The following is a 16478-nucleotide window of genomic DNA, read 5'->3' as shown; positions in this document are numbered from 1 at the left end:
TGCGGGAGGAACTGTAAAAAAAACAAGATGCGCAAGCATTGTTTGGAAAGTACCGTTAATAAATGACTTTTGTTAAAACTGAAAAAAAAAAAAAGCAGAGTCAAATTCCTTTCCTTTTTTTGTTCCTTTGAGATTGGTCTCTGCATGCAACGTGTGGGTCTGAGTGTTAAAATGTAACGACACCGTTGAAGATAACTATGTTACATCTTTTCATTGGCCATCCCGTGAACTGCATCTGCTACCTCAACTGTTCTTTTTAATACAATAAAACGAATATGGTTGCCATATATTTATCTCAACTGATACAATTCAGAGAAACTCTATGGCTTATCATCATATTCAATTTAATGTCTGTTTTACACGCTGGCATGTTTGTTTGTTTTTTTTTGTGTGTGTATGTGTGTGTTTTACCCTAAACAAGGTACATTGCCACTTGGATGTAAGGGACTACTATTTGAAATGATGTCTCACAGGGGGATGTTGGGAGTTGAGCAATGAGACCCCCAAATCGTTCATCCATTCATTTGTTTGCACTTTTCTCAATAACCACACCTTGGATTTTTTTTTTAATTTTGCACAAACATTGGTCATGGTAAAAATAAATTTTTCACTTTGGAGGGGGACCCCGCATGCTCGGCTTGTTCAGAAAGAGAATTGTTCTGTGGTAGCATAGACTCAGACCACATGGCTGACCCTTTGATCAGAAGCAGAAGCGTACAATATGGTTGTCTTCAAGTCTAACGTAAACAAGTTTTTGATGAGCCGTTCCATATAAGTTAACAAATTTACCGAATTTCCATTACGAACGGTTACTATATTGTCCAATTTCTACTGCACACTCTTTAACCCTTAGCCTGTTTGCAGAACAGGATTGAGTTTTGCAAAGGGAAAGGATAAGAACAATAGCATCAATGTTTGTTGCATTTTTTATTCAGGAAACTAGTAACTTCAAACAGCCTAATCTGGTAGCACCTCATGCCCTAACCACTCTGAGCTAAAGTAGACATGAAAACGATGGTAACTAAGGGGCAACTCCCAATTCCCTACAGCCCCCAAATGGGGCCTTACCACAGGATGCCTTTTAAGGTCATGTCCATACTTCGAATTTCGAACAGAACCTTTTATTTATTTATTTTTTACCATATAGTCACCACTTATCAAGGCCCAAAGGCTATTCAAGGATTAGGTTAATGGGTACCGTGACAGTCAGCAGAAATTGAACAAATTATTTTATTTAAGAGGGCGACTCATCAAGAACTTGTTTACATTGGACTTGAAAACTACCATGTTATAGTCAGCTGGAAAGCAGTCGCACAGTATTGTGTTCCACAGACAAGTAGTTCTACGAAAAAAACTTTGCTTGTGGAAATTTGCATTTAGTTTTTGGCATAGATAAATAGTAAGGGAAATTGCTGATAGCTGTTGTTGTAGCTAATTGGGTGTTTGCTACAAATGCCTTATGGGGAGGGGGGTAGCATAGAGTGAAGCTTAGTCGAGCACCTGCCATGAAAATAAAGACAGAGCAGAGACAGGCTCGCAATGTCTATTTAAAAAATGCGAGTAGTATGCCCACTATCCATCAACCACTTCATCTAAGGAGCTAAAAAAAAAAAAAAAAAAAAAAAAAAATTCTCATCCAGAAAACAGCAACTCTTATCTTTCTCAGAAACATCACTCGTGGAATGTGAGAACTAAAGGACAAAAATAAGGAAAGTGAGATTTACAAAGCTGGCGAAAGCAAAACACTTCCTACTTCCTTGGTTGATAATGATGGTGGTAAATTTAATTATTTCAGGCAAGTTAATGAAAATTTGTTTACATTGGACTTGAACAAAATCATGTTGAAGTCAGCTGGCAAGCAGCCCTGCAAGATTGTATTCCACAGACATAGTTCTCGGAAATAAATTTTGCTCATAGAAATTTCATTTAGTTTTAACCACACAGAGAGAAAAAAAAAGGAAACAGTGGTTGCAACTAGACGAGTATTTGTTGTGAACTTTTTACTGTGGGGGGGAGGGGCATAGATTGACACTCAGTCAAGCAGCTATCATGAAAATAACGATAGAGTAGAGAAAGACTAGCCACGTCTCTTCTGTGAGAAAGAGGAGAGGTAGTAGGGAGGAGAAGAGGATGTTGCCCACTAGATGTCGAAGTCGGTTTTGTACTCTTTCGAGGTAGGAAAGGGTACAATCAGATGAAGTCGTTTTAAGCAAAGTCACTTCTTATCAAGGCTTGGAAGCCACTTGAGGATAAGGGTTAATGAGAGTGTGGTAGTCATTGGGACAATAGTGTAGTAATCATAGATAGTGGAAATTTGGTATAATTTGATTATTTAAGGGGACAGTTTAACAAAAACTTGAAGATGACCATATTGTAGTCAGCTGGAAAGCAGGCCAGTGCAACAAGGTTCCAAGGGCGGGCAGTCCTGGGAAAAAAGCTTTGTATATTGAATCTATGTTTAGATTTAGGCATAGATAGAGAGTGGGGAAAATTATTGATGGTTTTAGCTAGATGAGTGTTTTTTTTGTAAAAAGTTTGGCACAGTAGGGGGGTGCAAAGATTGGAGCTCAAACGAGCACTTGCTATGAAAATAACGATAGAACAGAGACAGGCTTGTCTTCTGTGGGAAAGAGATTGCAGGGAAGAGAAAAGGGTATAACTTATCAGATGGGCAAAAAAATGACTCACATTTAACCGACTTTGGTAGACATTAATGAGAAAAGAAAGAATTTTTGTTTTAACTTTAATTCATCATAAACAAGGCACATTGCCACTGAGACGGAATTGGATACTGTGAATTAAGGGCCAGATTTATAGAGAGTGAAGTGAGATAGAGGGAAGGGAAAGTGCTCGTCTGAGCTCCAATCTATCGTCCCCCTCACCAAACTTTAACGAGAAACACTCGTCTAGCCGAAAACACTATCAATAATTTGCCCCACTCTTTATCCGTGCCTAAACCTAAACGAAAATCCCATGAACAAAGCTTCTTTCTTAGAACTGCAAACCTATGGAACTATCTTAAGTAATCCAATTTACCAAATTTCCACTACTAACAATTCCTACGTCACTGTCCCATTGGCCACTGTACACTTATTAACCCTTATGCTTGAGTGGCCTCTGAGCCTTGATAAGTGGTGACTACTTTGTAAAAAAAAAAAAAGAGAGAGAGAGGCGAAATAGAAAAAAAGAGAAGTTTTAAAAGAAGAAACCTGTTATAGACAGTTTTTAACTCTTCTATTTTGTTGTCCGTTGCCCCCAGGTAACACCAAGTCACCATGCTAGTGTTATACGGGGTGTAACGATAAAATTGCCACCCTATAAAAGACGACACGATACCATTTCCGTTTGATGAAAACCGGTTTTCTACTTTTGTTGCAGACCATCTACTAGTTGACCAGTTGTGTAAAAATCCCAAGAGTGATAGAAGCCATATATCATGTCTGAAAGTGACACAATGTTCAACGAGCGAGATTGGAGATGCGCCACTGTACAACTCATGCTCTCTACCGAGCCAAGTTATGACAACATGCCAACACCCTCAAAATGCAAATCCAGATGGTTCAACGCTTGAGGACACAGATCAACGCATCGGACAACCCATGGTTATGGTCTTTGGTGTGCTTTCAAATGAGGGCCACATCATGCCACCTCACATCTTTGAAATCGGCTTGAAAGTCAACACCAAAGTGTATCTGGATGTGCTGAAGAGCGTGGGGACCCCCTGGTACAATCAGGTAGCCATTGGCAGACCTTGGTCTCTTTAGACTTGTGGGTCAGTGCCGAGTCCTACATCTAAATTTAGGCACAGATAGAGAGTAGGAGAAATGATATATAGTGGTCATAACTAGTCGAATGTTTTGTCAAAGGTTGGCAAGAGGAAACCATAGATTAGAGTTCAGTCGAGTTTTTTTGCGTTGTGACTTATTTTAAAGCGTCTTTTTACTTAAAGATAAAGGTAGTGTAAACGCTGTCAAGTTAGAACAAAAAACAAAATGGTCACATTCGAGCCATAGTCTAGCCTGGATAATTACTCAAAACTCGAAAATTAAACAAGAGACTGGTAGAAATACATACAATAAATGTTACCATTCATGCGGAAATGTAATATTCTTCCAGTATTTTGCTTAATTTTTGATTTTTTAGTGATTATCGAGGATCGACTATGACTAATGAAACTACCATTTTGTTTTTTCATTCTAACATAACAGGTGGTGCTTGTTAAGATAGAATCGACAGACGTTTTTGTTGTTTTTTTTGTTAAATATGTCGTTTTAAGAAGAAACAATATTACATACTTAATCGTTATGTTGGAAATTGTAATATATCAAAAATTACGAAAATTGAATAGGAATTAAAAGTAATTTTTACAGAAAACAGGGTAAAATTGTATTTTTCTTAGATCCTATAAAGTACATGCTGAAGAAGGGAAATAACTCGGAACACAAATTTTAGATTACATTTTAATGGCGACCAACATTTGAACTAGAGATAGACTTTCTTTTTTTTTACTAAAAACACAATAGCAGTTGTTCTACTCAATGAATTTTCGTAATTTTTTAATGTATTACTATTTTCAACAAATTAACGTTTTAAAATATGTTAACACATAAAAATACTTATCCAGGTAGGTAAAAGAGTAACTTAGCTTGCCTTTGGTAACATTTATTCGTTTATTTGTTGTATATTTATTTATTTAACTCTTTTTTTTTCTTTTTTTATTCAGGGAAATCGCCAATTAATAGACCCAAACATAAAAAAAGAGCAATGTAAAAAAAAAAGTGACGTTATTTTTCGGAGAGGGGAGATAGAGTTAGGGTTGTAATCGATTAATCAAAACCATTTTTTTTTTTTTTTTTAAACAAATTTGTAAATTAATACGTTTTGTCCCGAAGAAAGATAAGCAAACGTTTTGGCCTGTCATCATGTTTAATCCAGTTTTAATCAAGTTAACTCGTGCCAAAAACGAAAATAAAAATAAAAAGAGCAAACTAAGTTGATGCACATAACATATTAAGAGTAAGCTTTATGGAGAAAATAAAATAAAACATGAATTTCCCTTAAAAAAAGAATGACAACATTATTTACGATTATCTGAAAATCAACCAACGCCCTCTTTTTTTTTTTTTTAATTTTTGCATTTTCTTTTTTTGTTTGTTTGTACAAAGATTATCTTCTGGATTATTACATTTTTTTTTTTTTTTTGCATTTCTTGATTTAAAAAAAAACATCGACAAAACGACCATTTTATTTGAAGACATCCACAGATAAGCATCGACCCAAACTCTGCCAAGAACAGCAATAGAAGAGGAAATTCCAGAAAATCTCATCACTTTTTTTTTGTTTCCAGATCAACCCACACGATTATCCAAGATAAAATTACACCCCCCCCCCCCGCAAAAAAACATTTTAAATTTCTTATCTTTGAGAACACTTTCTCACATTTGACGGTTCAGAATTTTTTTTTTTTTTTTTTCATTTCCAAAATCAGAAATGATGAATTCTTTTCGGGATTTCAACTGTGAATTCAGCTCAATGGTTAAAGCAATGGTTCTTAAGTAAGGCATCATTAGCAGGGAAGATGGAAATTCATAAGGAGAACAAAAAATATACAGGAATTTCTCAAGTTTTTATAATTCTCTTCATCTAGGGTGAAGATGAATTTAGATGGTAGTAAAAAGAGTGACATACTCCGATGCTTATGTTCACAAACAATAAATAAAAAAAAAAATTAAAATGGTAAATTTTTTAGGAAATCGGTTACCAGTTTTTAGGGATGTGTTTCATGCAAGTTTTGGGGTGTTACTTTAAAAGATCTTTTGTAATATATAGAAATATTTTGAGGATGAGCCGGATTCACAGAAATATTATCAATGAAAATTTTTTTTTTTTTTTTTTTAGGGTTATCATTAAATGTGGGAAACGAGAGACCTGTTATACTGTAAACAAAACAAAATCAGTTCAGACGGTATATATTCACAAAAGAGATATATGTTTAAAATGGAAGTATACAGCAATAGGAACAAGCCGCATGTGCATGGCCCCCCCCTCTGGTGCTGCATGTGAGATGACGCCACAAAAAATAGTGAAGAAATGATGAATGTGAGAAGTGTGAAGGGCCAACGTTGCCTTCACATTTTCGCAAAGTTTCAGAAAAATCTAATGGATGGGGCAAAAGTTATGGGGTAAAAAGTGTCATTTTTTTTTACAAATTGGGAGTATTTGTGACCCCTTTCGAGCTCCTGGAAACACTGAATCCCAGTTCAAATGGACAAACGATGCAGTTTCACACTTTAAGACATGTATATTTAAGTTGACCACTGTGAAAAACCATTATATAGTCAGACAAAGTTTTTGTTGAGAAATATGAAAAAAGAGCCACAAAAAGGGACGTTTTTAGCACTGAAAGTCCCCAGGGACGTGAACCAGAATTTTGCCATGGTCACCCATACTGGATTTATATTAAGAACAATGGCCTCCACATTTTGGCCAAGTTTCAGGGAAATCTAATGGATGGATCAAACGCTATGGGGCAAAAAGTGTAATTTTTGGCCATTTGTGGGCATTTTTTACCTCTTTTGAGACCCTGGGGACACAACGGGAATTTTCATAAAAAAACATTTTTTTATTGTGCACATCTATTTAATGAAATACAATTTGTGGCAAAATTTCAGGAAAAACTAATGGACAGTTATCTGGCAATAGTCTGGATTAACGGATGCACGGACGCCACAGAAAACATAGGTCCCTCTCCGATAAATCAGGGGACCAAAAACATAGAATGTTCGTGAATATTTTTTGGAGTTATTGTAAAAAAAACAAGGGCGATTCATTGGCTGAGACACTGAAAAAGTCTGAATCGATTAAGAGCTGTGAGTTTCAGGGATCAGGAAAATCGTTTTCAAAGCTTCTCTGCTAATTTATATAAATTATGATTCATTGAAAGTTGTTTATAAGAGTCAATGTTCATTTCTTTTTATATTAGAAAAGTAGTTCAATGAGAAAGATTGGAAATATTTCAATTGAGGAGTTGTTTTAAATGAGCAGACGATATTACGTGATTCAAGCAGTTATTGTGTGTGTGTGTGTGTGTGTGTGTGTGTGTGTGTGTGTGTGTGTGTGTGTGTGTGTGTGTGTGGAGAGATGTTACAGAGATTAGTGCAAAATAAAAAAATAAAAAAAGAAAGAAAAATGCAAAGAGGGGCGCCCAACGAAATCGATCTGCAGAATTGAGTCAACTGGAATTATTTGTTTTCATTAATTCAGACTTACATGACTTCGGTACACAGAAACAAGTTTACGCATTTTGATTTTGGCCATCGATGTTTAAGTATCATGTATACATAAGTTTGCTTTCTTACATGCTACTAGAAACATAAAAAATCAATACTACCTGTTCCATGGGCTTTCTGCAACCAAAATAGCATCGTCATGGGACAGGCATTGGCTTATCCAAAAAAAAAAAAAGGGGGGGGGGGCAATGGCCATTTATACTCATAGGAAGTACACCTTGGGTTTACTTTCGGTAGCCTTATAACTTTACTCCACCCCCACCCCCTATCTTATCCTTTAGTCCTCACATTCAATGAACAATGTTTCTGACAAAAGTGGAAGAATTGCTGTTTGGGGTATCGACTGTTATTTTTAGTGGGTGGAATGTAGAGATTTTCAATTCTCTGTTAGCATTCATCATCGTTCAACTGTCAATCTATCCATCTCATTAACCTTTATCCTCAAGTGTCTTTTAGGCTTGATAAGTAATGATTCGTTAGTAAATTTTATTAATGAGTCAACCATCATATAAATCTCACCTGTCTGTTTGAATGTATGTGTGTATGTATGTATGTCTCGCAAAAACTTTCGACAGAGGCGACGGATTTTCACAAGGTCGGTATCATTTTGAAGCTCGAAATTTCGGACGACAACTATCGAAAAATTGGCCAAAAGCATAAATTCCTTCACCCTCAACTGGGCACTTTTCTACAGGGAGGGGTCGCTTTTTTCACCGATATTTTCAAAAGTCATCGCCTCTTTTCGATTGTTTAGCCTTAATTCAAACCTACGTCACTTCCGGTTTGGCGATGGGTGCAACAGCTAATGTGTCACGATTTTTTTTTTTCACTTTCTTTTCCTCCTTTGTGGTACAGGTTCGAGCCTGCCTGCCTGCCATCCCCCCCCCCCACTTTTTTTTCAACTAAAACCCTTACATACACCTCCACTTTCTTTTCTGCCTTCGCGTCACGGGTTCGAGTCTACCTGCCTACTACAACTTTTTTTTTTGCTCAACACACACCTCTAAACACCCGGACAATGCCGGGTACCCAGGTTAGTCACTTATCAAGAGTTTAAATGCAGTTTTTTGTTTTTTTTTTAAATATGAAACTATCACTACAAAAGGCTTGTTGATGCAACAAGTCTAGGATAAGAAAACATTAATAATACTTGTGATCAAATAGGTCTCTGGCACAAGAATACACAGAGAACCTATACAAATAGTTGGTGGAGTCTGATAATTATCAAAATAATCACAAAACTGTGCAAAATATAACAAAACTTACATAAGTAAATATAACCGTTTCAGAGAATCATGGAAGACGGAGCAACGTTAAGTTTTGTTTTATGGAAATCGCTCCAGACAAGATATGAAGTCACTTGATGTAAAGAACTAAAAAAAAATCAAAATACTACTTCAAGGTAAAAAGCTAGCCATCAATAAGTGTTAGATAGATTATGACCTAGAAAACAGCAATTCTTCTCTCTTTGTCAGAAACATTACTCATGGAATGCGAGTACTAATGGACAAAATAAACAAGAGTCGTGAGGTTGCTGAAAATAAACTCTTCACAGTTATTATATCTATTCGAATGCAATAAAGACAGTCCATTTATGTCCCAGGGTTCAAATCCTATCAAGAGAGATACATTTTTCCCTTGGAATTTTCATTGATTTCAGCCACAATTTTAGTGGATAACTATTATATATAAATAACAAGACTGCTGAAAGGAAATTCATGGTCCACAAAAGTAAAGTCTCCTGATTTTTTTAACTCAAAAAGTTGAAGAGCTACGAAGACAGGAGTGGCACCATTAAAACGAGCAACCTCTTGTGTTCCAGAATTTATTTTTCTACATAGTCACCACCATTCTCAATGCACTGTTTCTAGTAATGAACGATGGCTATGTCTGGCATGCACTTTGTCATATGAGGGTCGTTTCAAAAGTAAAGCCTCCTATTATTATTTTTTTTTTAAGTTGATAAGCTATGAAAACAGGAGTGGTACAATTACAATGAGCGTGTTACAGAATTTATTTCTACATAGTCACCACCATTCTTAATGCACTTCTGTGAGAAATTCAATGATGCATTTAGAGTCTCACACCATCTACACCTGCAGCAGGGAAATGAAACTTTCAGGTCATGAATGCATAACTCAATCATTATAACAATGCAATTTGCAATCCTTTTTTATCCATTCGGGCCAAATAAAAAAATAGGAGGCATTACTTTCGAAAGGTCCCTAGTATATCAGATAACCTGGTAGCTGATCATGTCCGCCACAAATGTACAATCTATTTTAATCTAATTCTAATTTAATAATGTGCTATTCTTAATAGTGAGATTCAAAGCAATGCTCAACACAAATCGGAAAAAAAAAGGGGGGTTTCATTTTGCCGACTTACCACTGATAATCACTTCGGCAAGTTTTTCAGCATTTCCACAATCTTGACCCGATGTATTCTTGAAACCAGCAGAATTAGCTGAAACGAAAAGAAAAAAAAAAAAGACACTTGTGCATTACTGTCATGGGAGAACTTTTTTGATTTCACAACGCATTCCAGTAATTCTTGTTCAGAACTATAAAATTTAAAAGTCATAAATTTTGACAACTTTCATTTATTTTGGCATAAAAAGTCCCCTGTAAAGAAAAACTCACACTCATTAATAAAAAAAAATTCTATTTTGTGTTATTAGAATTTACTTAATTTTATTTTAATTTGATAAATGTATTAAAAAAAAAGACTTTCTCAAAAAAAAACAAAAAAAAACATACGCATTCCATTAACGACTGCTTATAATTATTTATAAATTTTAAGTCATACACTTTGAAAACTTTCATTTATTTTGTGTATAAAAAATATTTTTGGAATTTTATTTTAATTCAATAAAAGTTCCGATAATATTTTCTTTTGTTATTGTATTGTTGTTGACAGTTGTTGAGATTTTCGATTCTCCTAGTCATGAAATTGCATTGTCTCCCCCCCCCCCCCCGATGTTGCTCTTAAATGATGTAGCTTTGTCTCGACCTTATTGATATTTATTTGGGAGATCAAAATATAACAAGACCGTTTTAAAGGGGGGGGGGCGAAGAGACCAGCTTCCCAAAAAGGGGCATTCTGGAAGGAGGCAAAAATAAAAATTGCCTTAGTATAGAAGGATTTCTCCGATATCGACTAAGGACAAATTAACTTTTGTGTAGTATCAGAACAGATACTACAGTGATCAACCTCCTATGGTAATGATGAGAAGATTATATATTGTTGTGGGGTACAAATCACCCCTATTTCAGAATTAAGTAGAATCAACCAGTCCTATGAATACCACTGGTTTCAGAGACTAAATGGAGACATTCATACCATGTTTAACCGCATGCTACAAACACGTTCTTCTCATACCACTTTAGTGGCTCCTGTATTCTTTATGATAAATACATATATTTTATACACTTTACACTGCTTGCGGTTTCTTTCATTTGTGACCCCTAGCACGGGTCTACAACATATGTAAATAAGGCAATTTAGCAGAGAAGCCAACAAACAAAAAAAGGGGTCAAAAAGTCAAATATACAATAAGTAAATGTTACAGTAGCTAATAAAAGTTACTTTTATAGTTACGTTACTTTTTTTGTGTTTTGAAGTAGTTTTAAATGTTTGTTTTTTTTCATCTCAAATATTCACTTTTTACAAAGATGACTGCTAATCCCGCTCGAGCCTTTTGGTTTCTGCGATCCTTATTCCATAAATGATCAAAAAAATCATAATCGGATGTGATCCACATTAACTACATGCATCTATTTGTTGACAACACATCCAAAAAAATTTCAATAAGGGCCTCTCGGTTTTCTTTTTCTAATAAACCTGCTCCCTTAGTGTATTGGTGCTAAAAGAGGTGGGGGGTGGGGTACATAGTGATGGGTATATATATTAGCTAACATATATTTGTTTGAATAAATATGGCATGATGTTGGAAAACAGGAAGCATTTCAGTTAGAAATGAAATTAACAATATTTAGTCAGATGTGACATCGAACATATGACAGAGCTGAATGTTCAACTCTGAGCAGTCTTCTGATAAGCATAAACAAGACAGCACATATTCGAAAATGGTTTGGTAATGTGGTGATAATTAAGCAATGCACTTAAAATGTAATTGACTCTCTCTCTCTCTCTCTCTCTCTCTGAATTGTCAGTTTACTGGACAATCTTGACTGAATAAATCATTCATCTTCTAAGATTATGCTACTGAATTAATTATAAGATAATGCTATTGTTACATATTAATATTAAGCGCCTATAGTGTGAATTTTAACAATGGTCACATGTAGTGCATGTCAGGATGACCTTAGTCTGTAGACAGAATCATTTCTAGATATAGATGACATAAGGTTGAGGCAGGAGGCAGAGATCAAATACCATAGACAAAACAGAAGTTGCACAAGGACGAAGATATCACATTTTTCAAGCAAGAGAAAATCAAGGTTTCAGATCAGTTCCTTGGTGGAAGCCATGCGGACGAGACACAACCTATGATGTAGATAATCTCTGCAAATTTTACTTTAATATCTGTCCGTCTGCAGTACTTATTTTGTTAAGTTAAACAGTTAAGTTTAAAAAGTAAATATCTAGATAAGATAACATGAGTCTCTTTTTCCTAAGCCCATTCTCTCCAAATCAAACCTTGAAGAAAACTTAGCAAACGTCTCTTTGTGTCTTTCTCAATGAAAAGAGTTTTAGACGAGATGAGCAACAGTCACTAGACAAAAAAAAGACTACAATAAGAAATAGAAAGTGCATAAAAGGCCAACACGTATAAAAAAATCGCATGTATACATAAAGATTTATTTGGTTTGATTTTATTTGTTATTGGAATAACTACATAACTGACAATCTTTTAGTGTCCCTAATAAGATTAGCCTCTGTTCTCAGAGGAAAATAGCATTTGCACACAGAAATCCAGCAGTTAGTAATGAAAGTATGATTTTTATGTTGAATGAAATGATTACATGGAGTCATTTTGATGATGCCTCTAGCCTATGTAACAGATTTATGCCTTGTTAAACAAGACCATGGGTTAGAGAAGATATGTTTAAAATAGTCAGTTGTTAACTCATCATGACCATGGGATCAATACAAAAAAAAAAAAAAAAAACAGCTCTTAACAGACAATAGTGTCGATACAAAAAAAACTACATTCAAACTTTGTGACAGGAAAGTAATAAATGTGTTATTTTTTATGCGGGTCTTTTAGGGTGGTTACTGAGGAAGCCAAATTTGCAGACGTTTTTTTTTTTCAGCACTCTGTCTTGACAGAGTTTTAGCAACTGGTTAGACAAGACAAGTATACAGGTGAAATACTCTTTCCAGTGGCTGTCTAGATTGGCAAATGATGAAGATCCTGCGAGAATATGACATTATCAAATCATATTGGTTCAATTAATATTTGTATGCTACAATCATTTATGCGTTTTTCTTAGAAATAAAAGGGTTTACTTACAAAATGGAAAAACACAGGACTCTATACTGCCATTTTCTTTCGTTTTAACACCAAGCAACAAAGGTCCTGGATATGACCTAAAACTATATCCGATGGTGAAGCCCCATCTTGCGGGCCTTGGGGAGTGTGGAGCCACCCTTTAATTGCCATTGCTCCCAGATCCACTCTGACCCGGAGTGGTATTACATGTTAGGGTCCCAACTATGGGTTAAATAGAATCCAACTTAAAAAACAAATATACTCCATTAAAAATCGTTCCTCAAAATAACTAGATTCGTAACTGTATCCCCAGTAATTACTGCCTTCCATAGTTGCTGTTGTTGTCTCATCATGTTTTGGCCACCTAATCTTCTGGTCTGCTTGGGTAGGATTGAAACCGATATCTGCAGACAATGCTCACCTGAAATGCCTCTATCTACTGTGCCATTGACCCTGAAGGGCGATCAAGGTGGGTTTTTTTATGGTGTTATAAATTCAATTTTGTGTTCTTATCTGATCTTCCATTGTCAGGTCTGTACCAAATGGCATTATATATATATATACATTTTTTTTTTTTAATCTTTTGAGACGAAGCTTCATAATTTGTGTATTCATTTTTTTCTGAACTGTTATCCTCATCTTCATAATTGTTGTTTCACCACATTTCGGCCAACTATTCCTCCAACCATCTTCAAGTGGTTTGAGGCCTGTGGTACAGGGGATAGAGATATTGAATCGCTACGATTCCAAGTGAGCATTGTCTGAAGATAACAGTTTCAATCCTACCCAAAGAAGGCCAGAGGATTAGTTGGCCAAAAGGTGGTGAAACAACAGCTATGAAAGGCAGTAATTACTGAGGATACAGTAAGAGACACAGCATTCCTATCCTGTCAGAGTTAACCACCTGAAGAAGGCCAGAGGAATAGTTGATCGAAACAGCATAAAACAACTATGAAAATGAGGATAACAGTCCGCAAATAAATAAATATACAAATTATTCATCTCAAAGTATTCCAATAAAATAATACATAATTCAATTCAAATTTTTTAAAATGCTTATATTAGGGGAACACAATATAACTATCCTTTAACAAAAACACTATAAAACTACAGTTGCAGCAACAATCTAGAAACAATAATTTAGAAATACAAGAATAGAATACTTAACAACAACAACAATAATTACAATAATATTAGTAACACCAAAAATTGCAACTGCATGAATAAGGCAGACTGCCTATTAGACCAACAATTTTTACAGTCGGGAGTTGTTTACAAAGCCACTATTGCAGCAATAGAAAACCTAAATGATAAAAAATACTATATCGGGCTTGCTGCAAGCTCCTTTAAAGATCGTTTTAGAGTCTACAAATGCTCTTTTAATAATCCCAACCACCTGAACAAAACCTCTTTAGCTACCCACTATTTAAGTCTGGTTCCAAATAATCTTGCACCGATCATAAAATGGGAAATTCTAAAAATATCCGATACTTCTAAATCTCTATATCCCCCTTGCCTTCTTTGTCTGCATGAAAAAAATTTTATTACTAATTTTAGAGATAGACAAATTATTAAATATTAAAAATGAATTGTCGATTGTTTGCAGGCATTATAAATCCCACCTTCTCAGCAACTTTACACATACTAATCCACTAAACACTATTTCCCTCCAGCAGATTATCTTATCTCTAAACTTTAATCCATAATTATATATTTACTAGTGTTGGGACGATTAATCGGAATCGAGAATCAGAAAAATTGGAACTTTTTGGGGTATCGGAATCAGAAAAATTATAGTCTAATTTCTGATTCTTTAAAATTTTTGTATAAAAAAAATGAAACAAGCACAAATTGTTTTTTATTAGAAGTTGCTTTTTTACAACATAAGACTGAGAAAGGCCACAGAATAAGTTATAAATTTAATTTACAGATTTAACATTGATTATCAGTGTTTAATTTATTTTATTGGTCATTTATAACTTGCCTATTGCCTTTGTAATCATTTCACATCTATTTGCTAAAATGTCCATATGCCCTCATCCAGGGAGTTCATATGATTATTAACAATTTTTAACAAGTTTTAAATGCTCTGACTGTACATTGGGGTGTTTGTCACCAGCTTCTGAAATAATTTAAAGTTTATGGCACCTTTTTGGACACAAGGAAATCCTCAGACTCTTCAAACCTAATTTAATTTGTTTTTATTACTTTTTATTGTAAGCAAAGTTCTAGTGTTCACTTGCCTATTCAATATCACAGATTTTAAAAAGCTTTTCACACCTATTTGATAAATGACCATATGGTGTTTATTAGAGACTTCACACTTTAATATCAAAAACTTAACATGCTTAGAATTTTTTTTCTGTCACCGAGTTTTGTGTGATCACCACATCCTTTGAAATATTTCATGTTTCCTTATATTTTGTTTGGTTTTGGCACAAGTGAAAATATAGATGAAAATCTCACAAGTTTATCAAAACTTTGGATGAGCAAACATTGAGAAGTTTGTTAACTTAAAAAAAGAAAACTTTCATTTACATTTAAAATACCCAAAACATATGAGATTCTACTTTTTCAGGCGATTATGTGGGAGCACACTGAAACGTTATTTTAGAATTTAGAATGGGGGTTCAGTTGTGCATATAAATATAATGTAAACTGATCCCATTTCAGTACATTATAATTTTTTAAGCAGTTAAGTAATTTTTACCAATAATTTTAAGACTGATAAGCAAAATCATAAAATCACATGTAGTTGCTATATTTTTCGTATTACCACCTGTACTTAGGGTTAGTAGTAAGAAAAGAGCGTGTTTTTTATGACTTAACAATTCTATATATTAATACGATAGCATGTGTGTTATTTATTTTGTGTGTCACAATTACATCCGAGTGACTGTTGTTTAATTATGGATCCCCATTTCTTATGATAAATAATTTTACCAAGAATTCTTCATAAGTTTTGGTTGAAATTATAGCTGATGGCACTTAAGTCATTCATTTTTTTTATAAATGATTTTACCAAGAACTCTTCATAAGTTTTGATTTCAGTTTCAATTATTGCTGAAGGAACTCAAGCTGATGCACCAAAGTCATATGGATATATTTTTTTTTATTTTTGAAATTGCAACTTTATAATATATAAAAATCGATAGAACATTCACTCTATAATAATATATACGAAATCTGCAAAAATTAAGATATATTTAAGCGTACTTAACGACCTGGCTACGTCGGGGGTCCTTGCTAGCTTAGATAAATACTTTTGCAGTTTTAACAAGAGCTACAATAATATCAGAGCATCTATTTATGCCATGAATACTAACATCAATATATTACATATGAGTTCCACAGGTCCCACTAGTTATTATTTGCATCTTGCTTTTGTTTTTAGTTTGTTTGTTTTGTTTGTTTTTTTTACAGAAAAGCAAATCAATTTACTAACCCACCAAATTTATATAATTAAAATAAAATTTAAACATTCATAGAAGGAAGGCACATAATAATTAACGAAGCCCAACACTATGCTAAAAATGGTTTTCTATATAGTAACATTATTATTTAGAAATTTGTAACAAGGAGGGTCGTTGTTAATATTTTGTTCTTACATCGTTTTCTCATTTGACCTACCAATCGTCGACTATTTTCAACTGTTTATGAAAACTTTCAAGCAGTATATTGTACACTAACAACGAACTGATACGATTTGGCTTTGTTTAAAATCAAAATAA

General features: G+C 34.4%; 1 protein-coding gene across 3 annotated transcripts in view; it reads right to left on the bottom strand.

Moving 5' to 3' along the window:
• LOC145242560 (uroporphyrinogen-III synthase-like) overlaps positions 1-16478 on the bottom strand; it is a 203440-nt gene that overhangs the window by 144254 nt on the left and 42708 nt on the right. For all 3 annotated transcript variants that reach the window (XM_080105650.1, XM_080105649.1, XM_080105651.1), the window contains exon 5: positions 9678-9755. In XM_080105650.1, the coding sequence (XP_079961776.1) occupies positions 9678-9755 (78 nt within the window). The remainder of the gene's footprint in view (positions 1-9677; positions 9756-16478) is intronic.

Source organism: Euprymna scolopes, chromosome 21 (genome assembly GCF_053919585.1).
Source record: "Euprymna scolopes isolate OS-2025 chromosome 21, ASM5391958v1, whole genome shotgun sequence".
Lineage (NCBI taxonomy): Eukaryota > Metazoa > Mollusca > Cephalopoda > Sepiida > Sepiolidae > Euprymna > Euprymna scolopes.
Note: the sequence above shows the minus strand (reverse complement) of the source record. Positions and strands in the feature narration are given on the sequence as shown.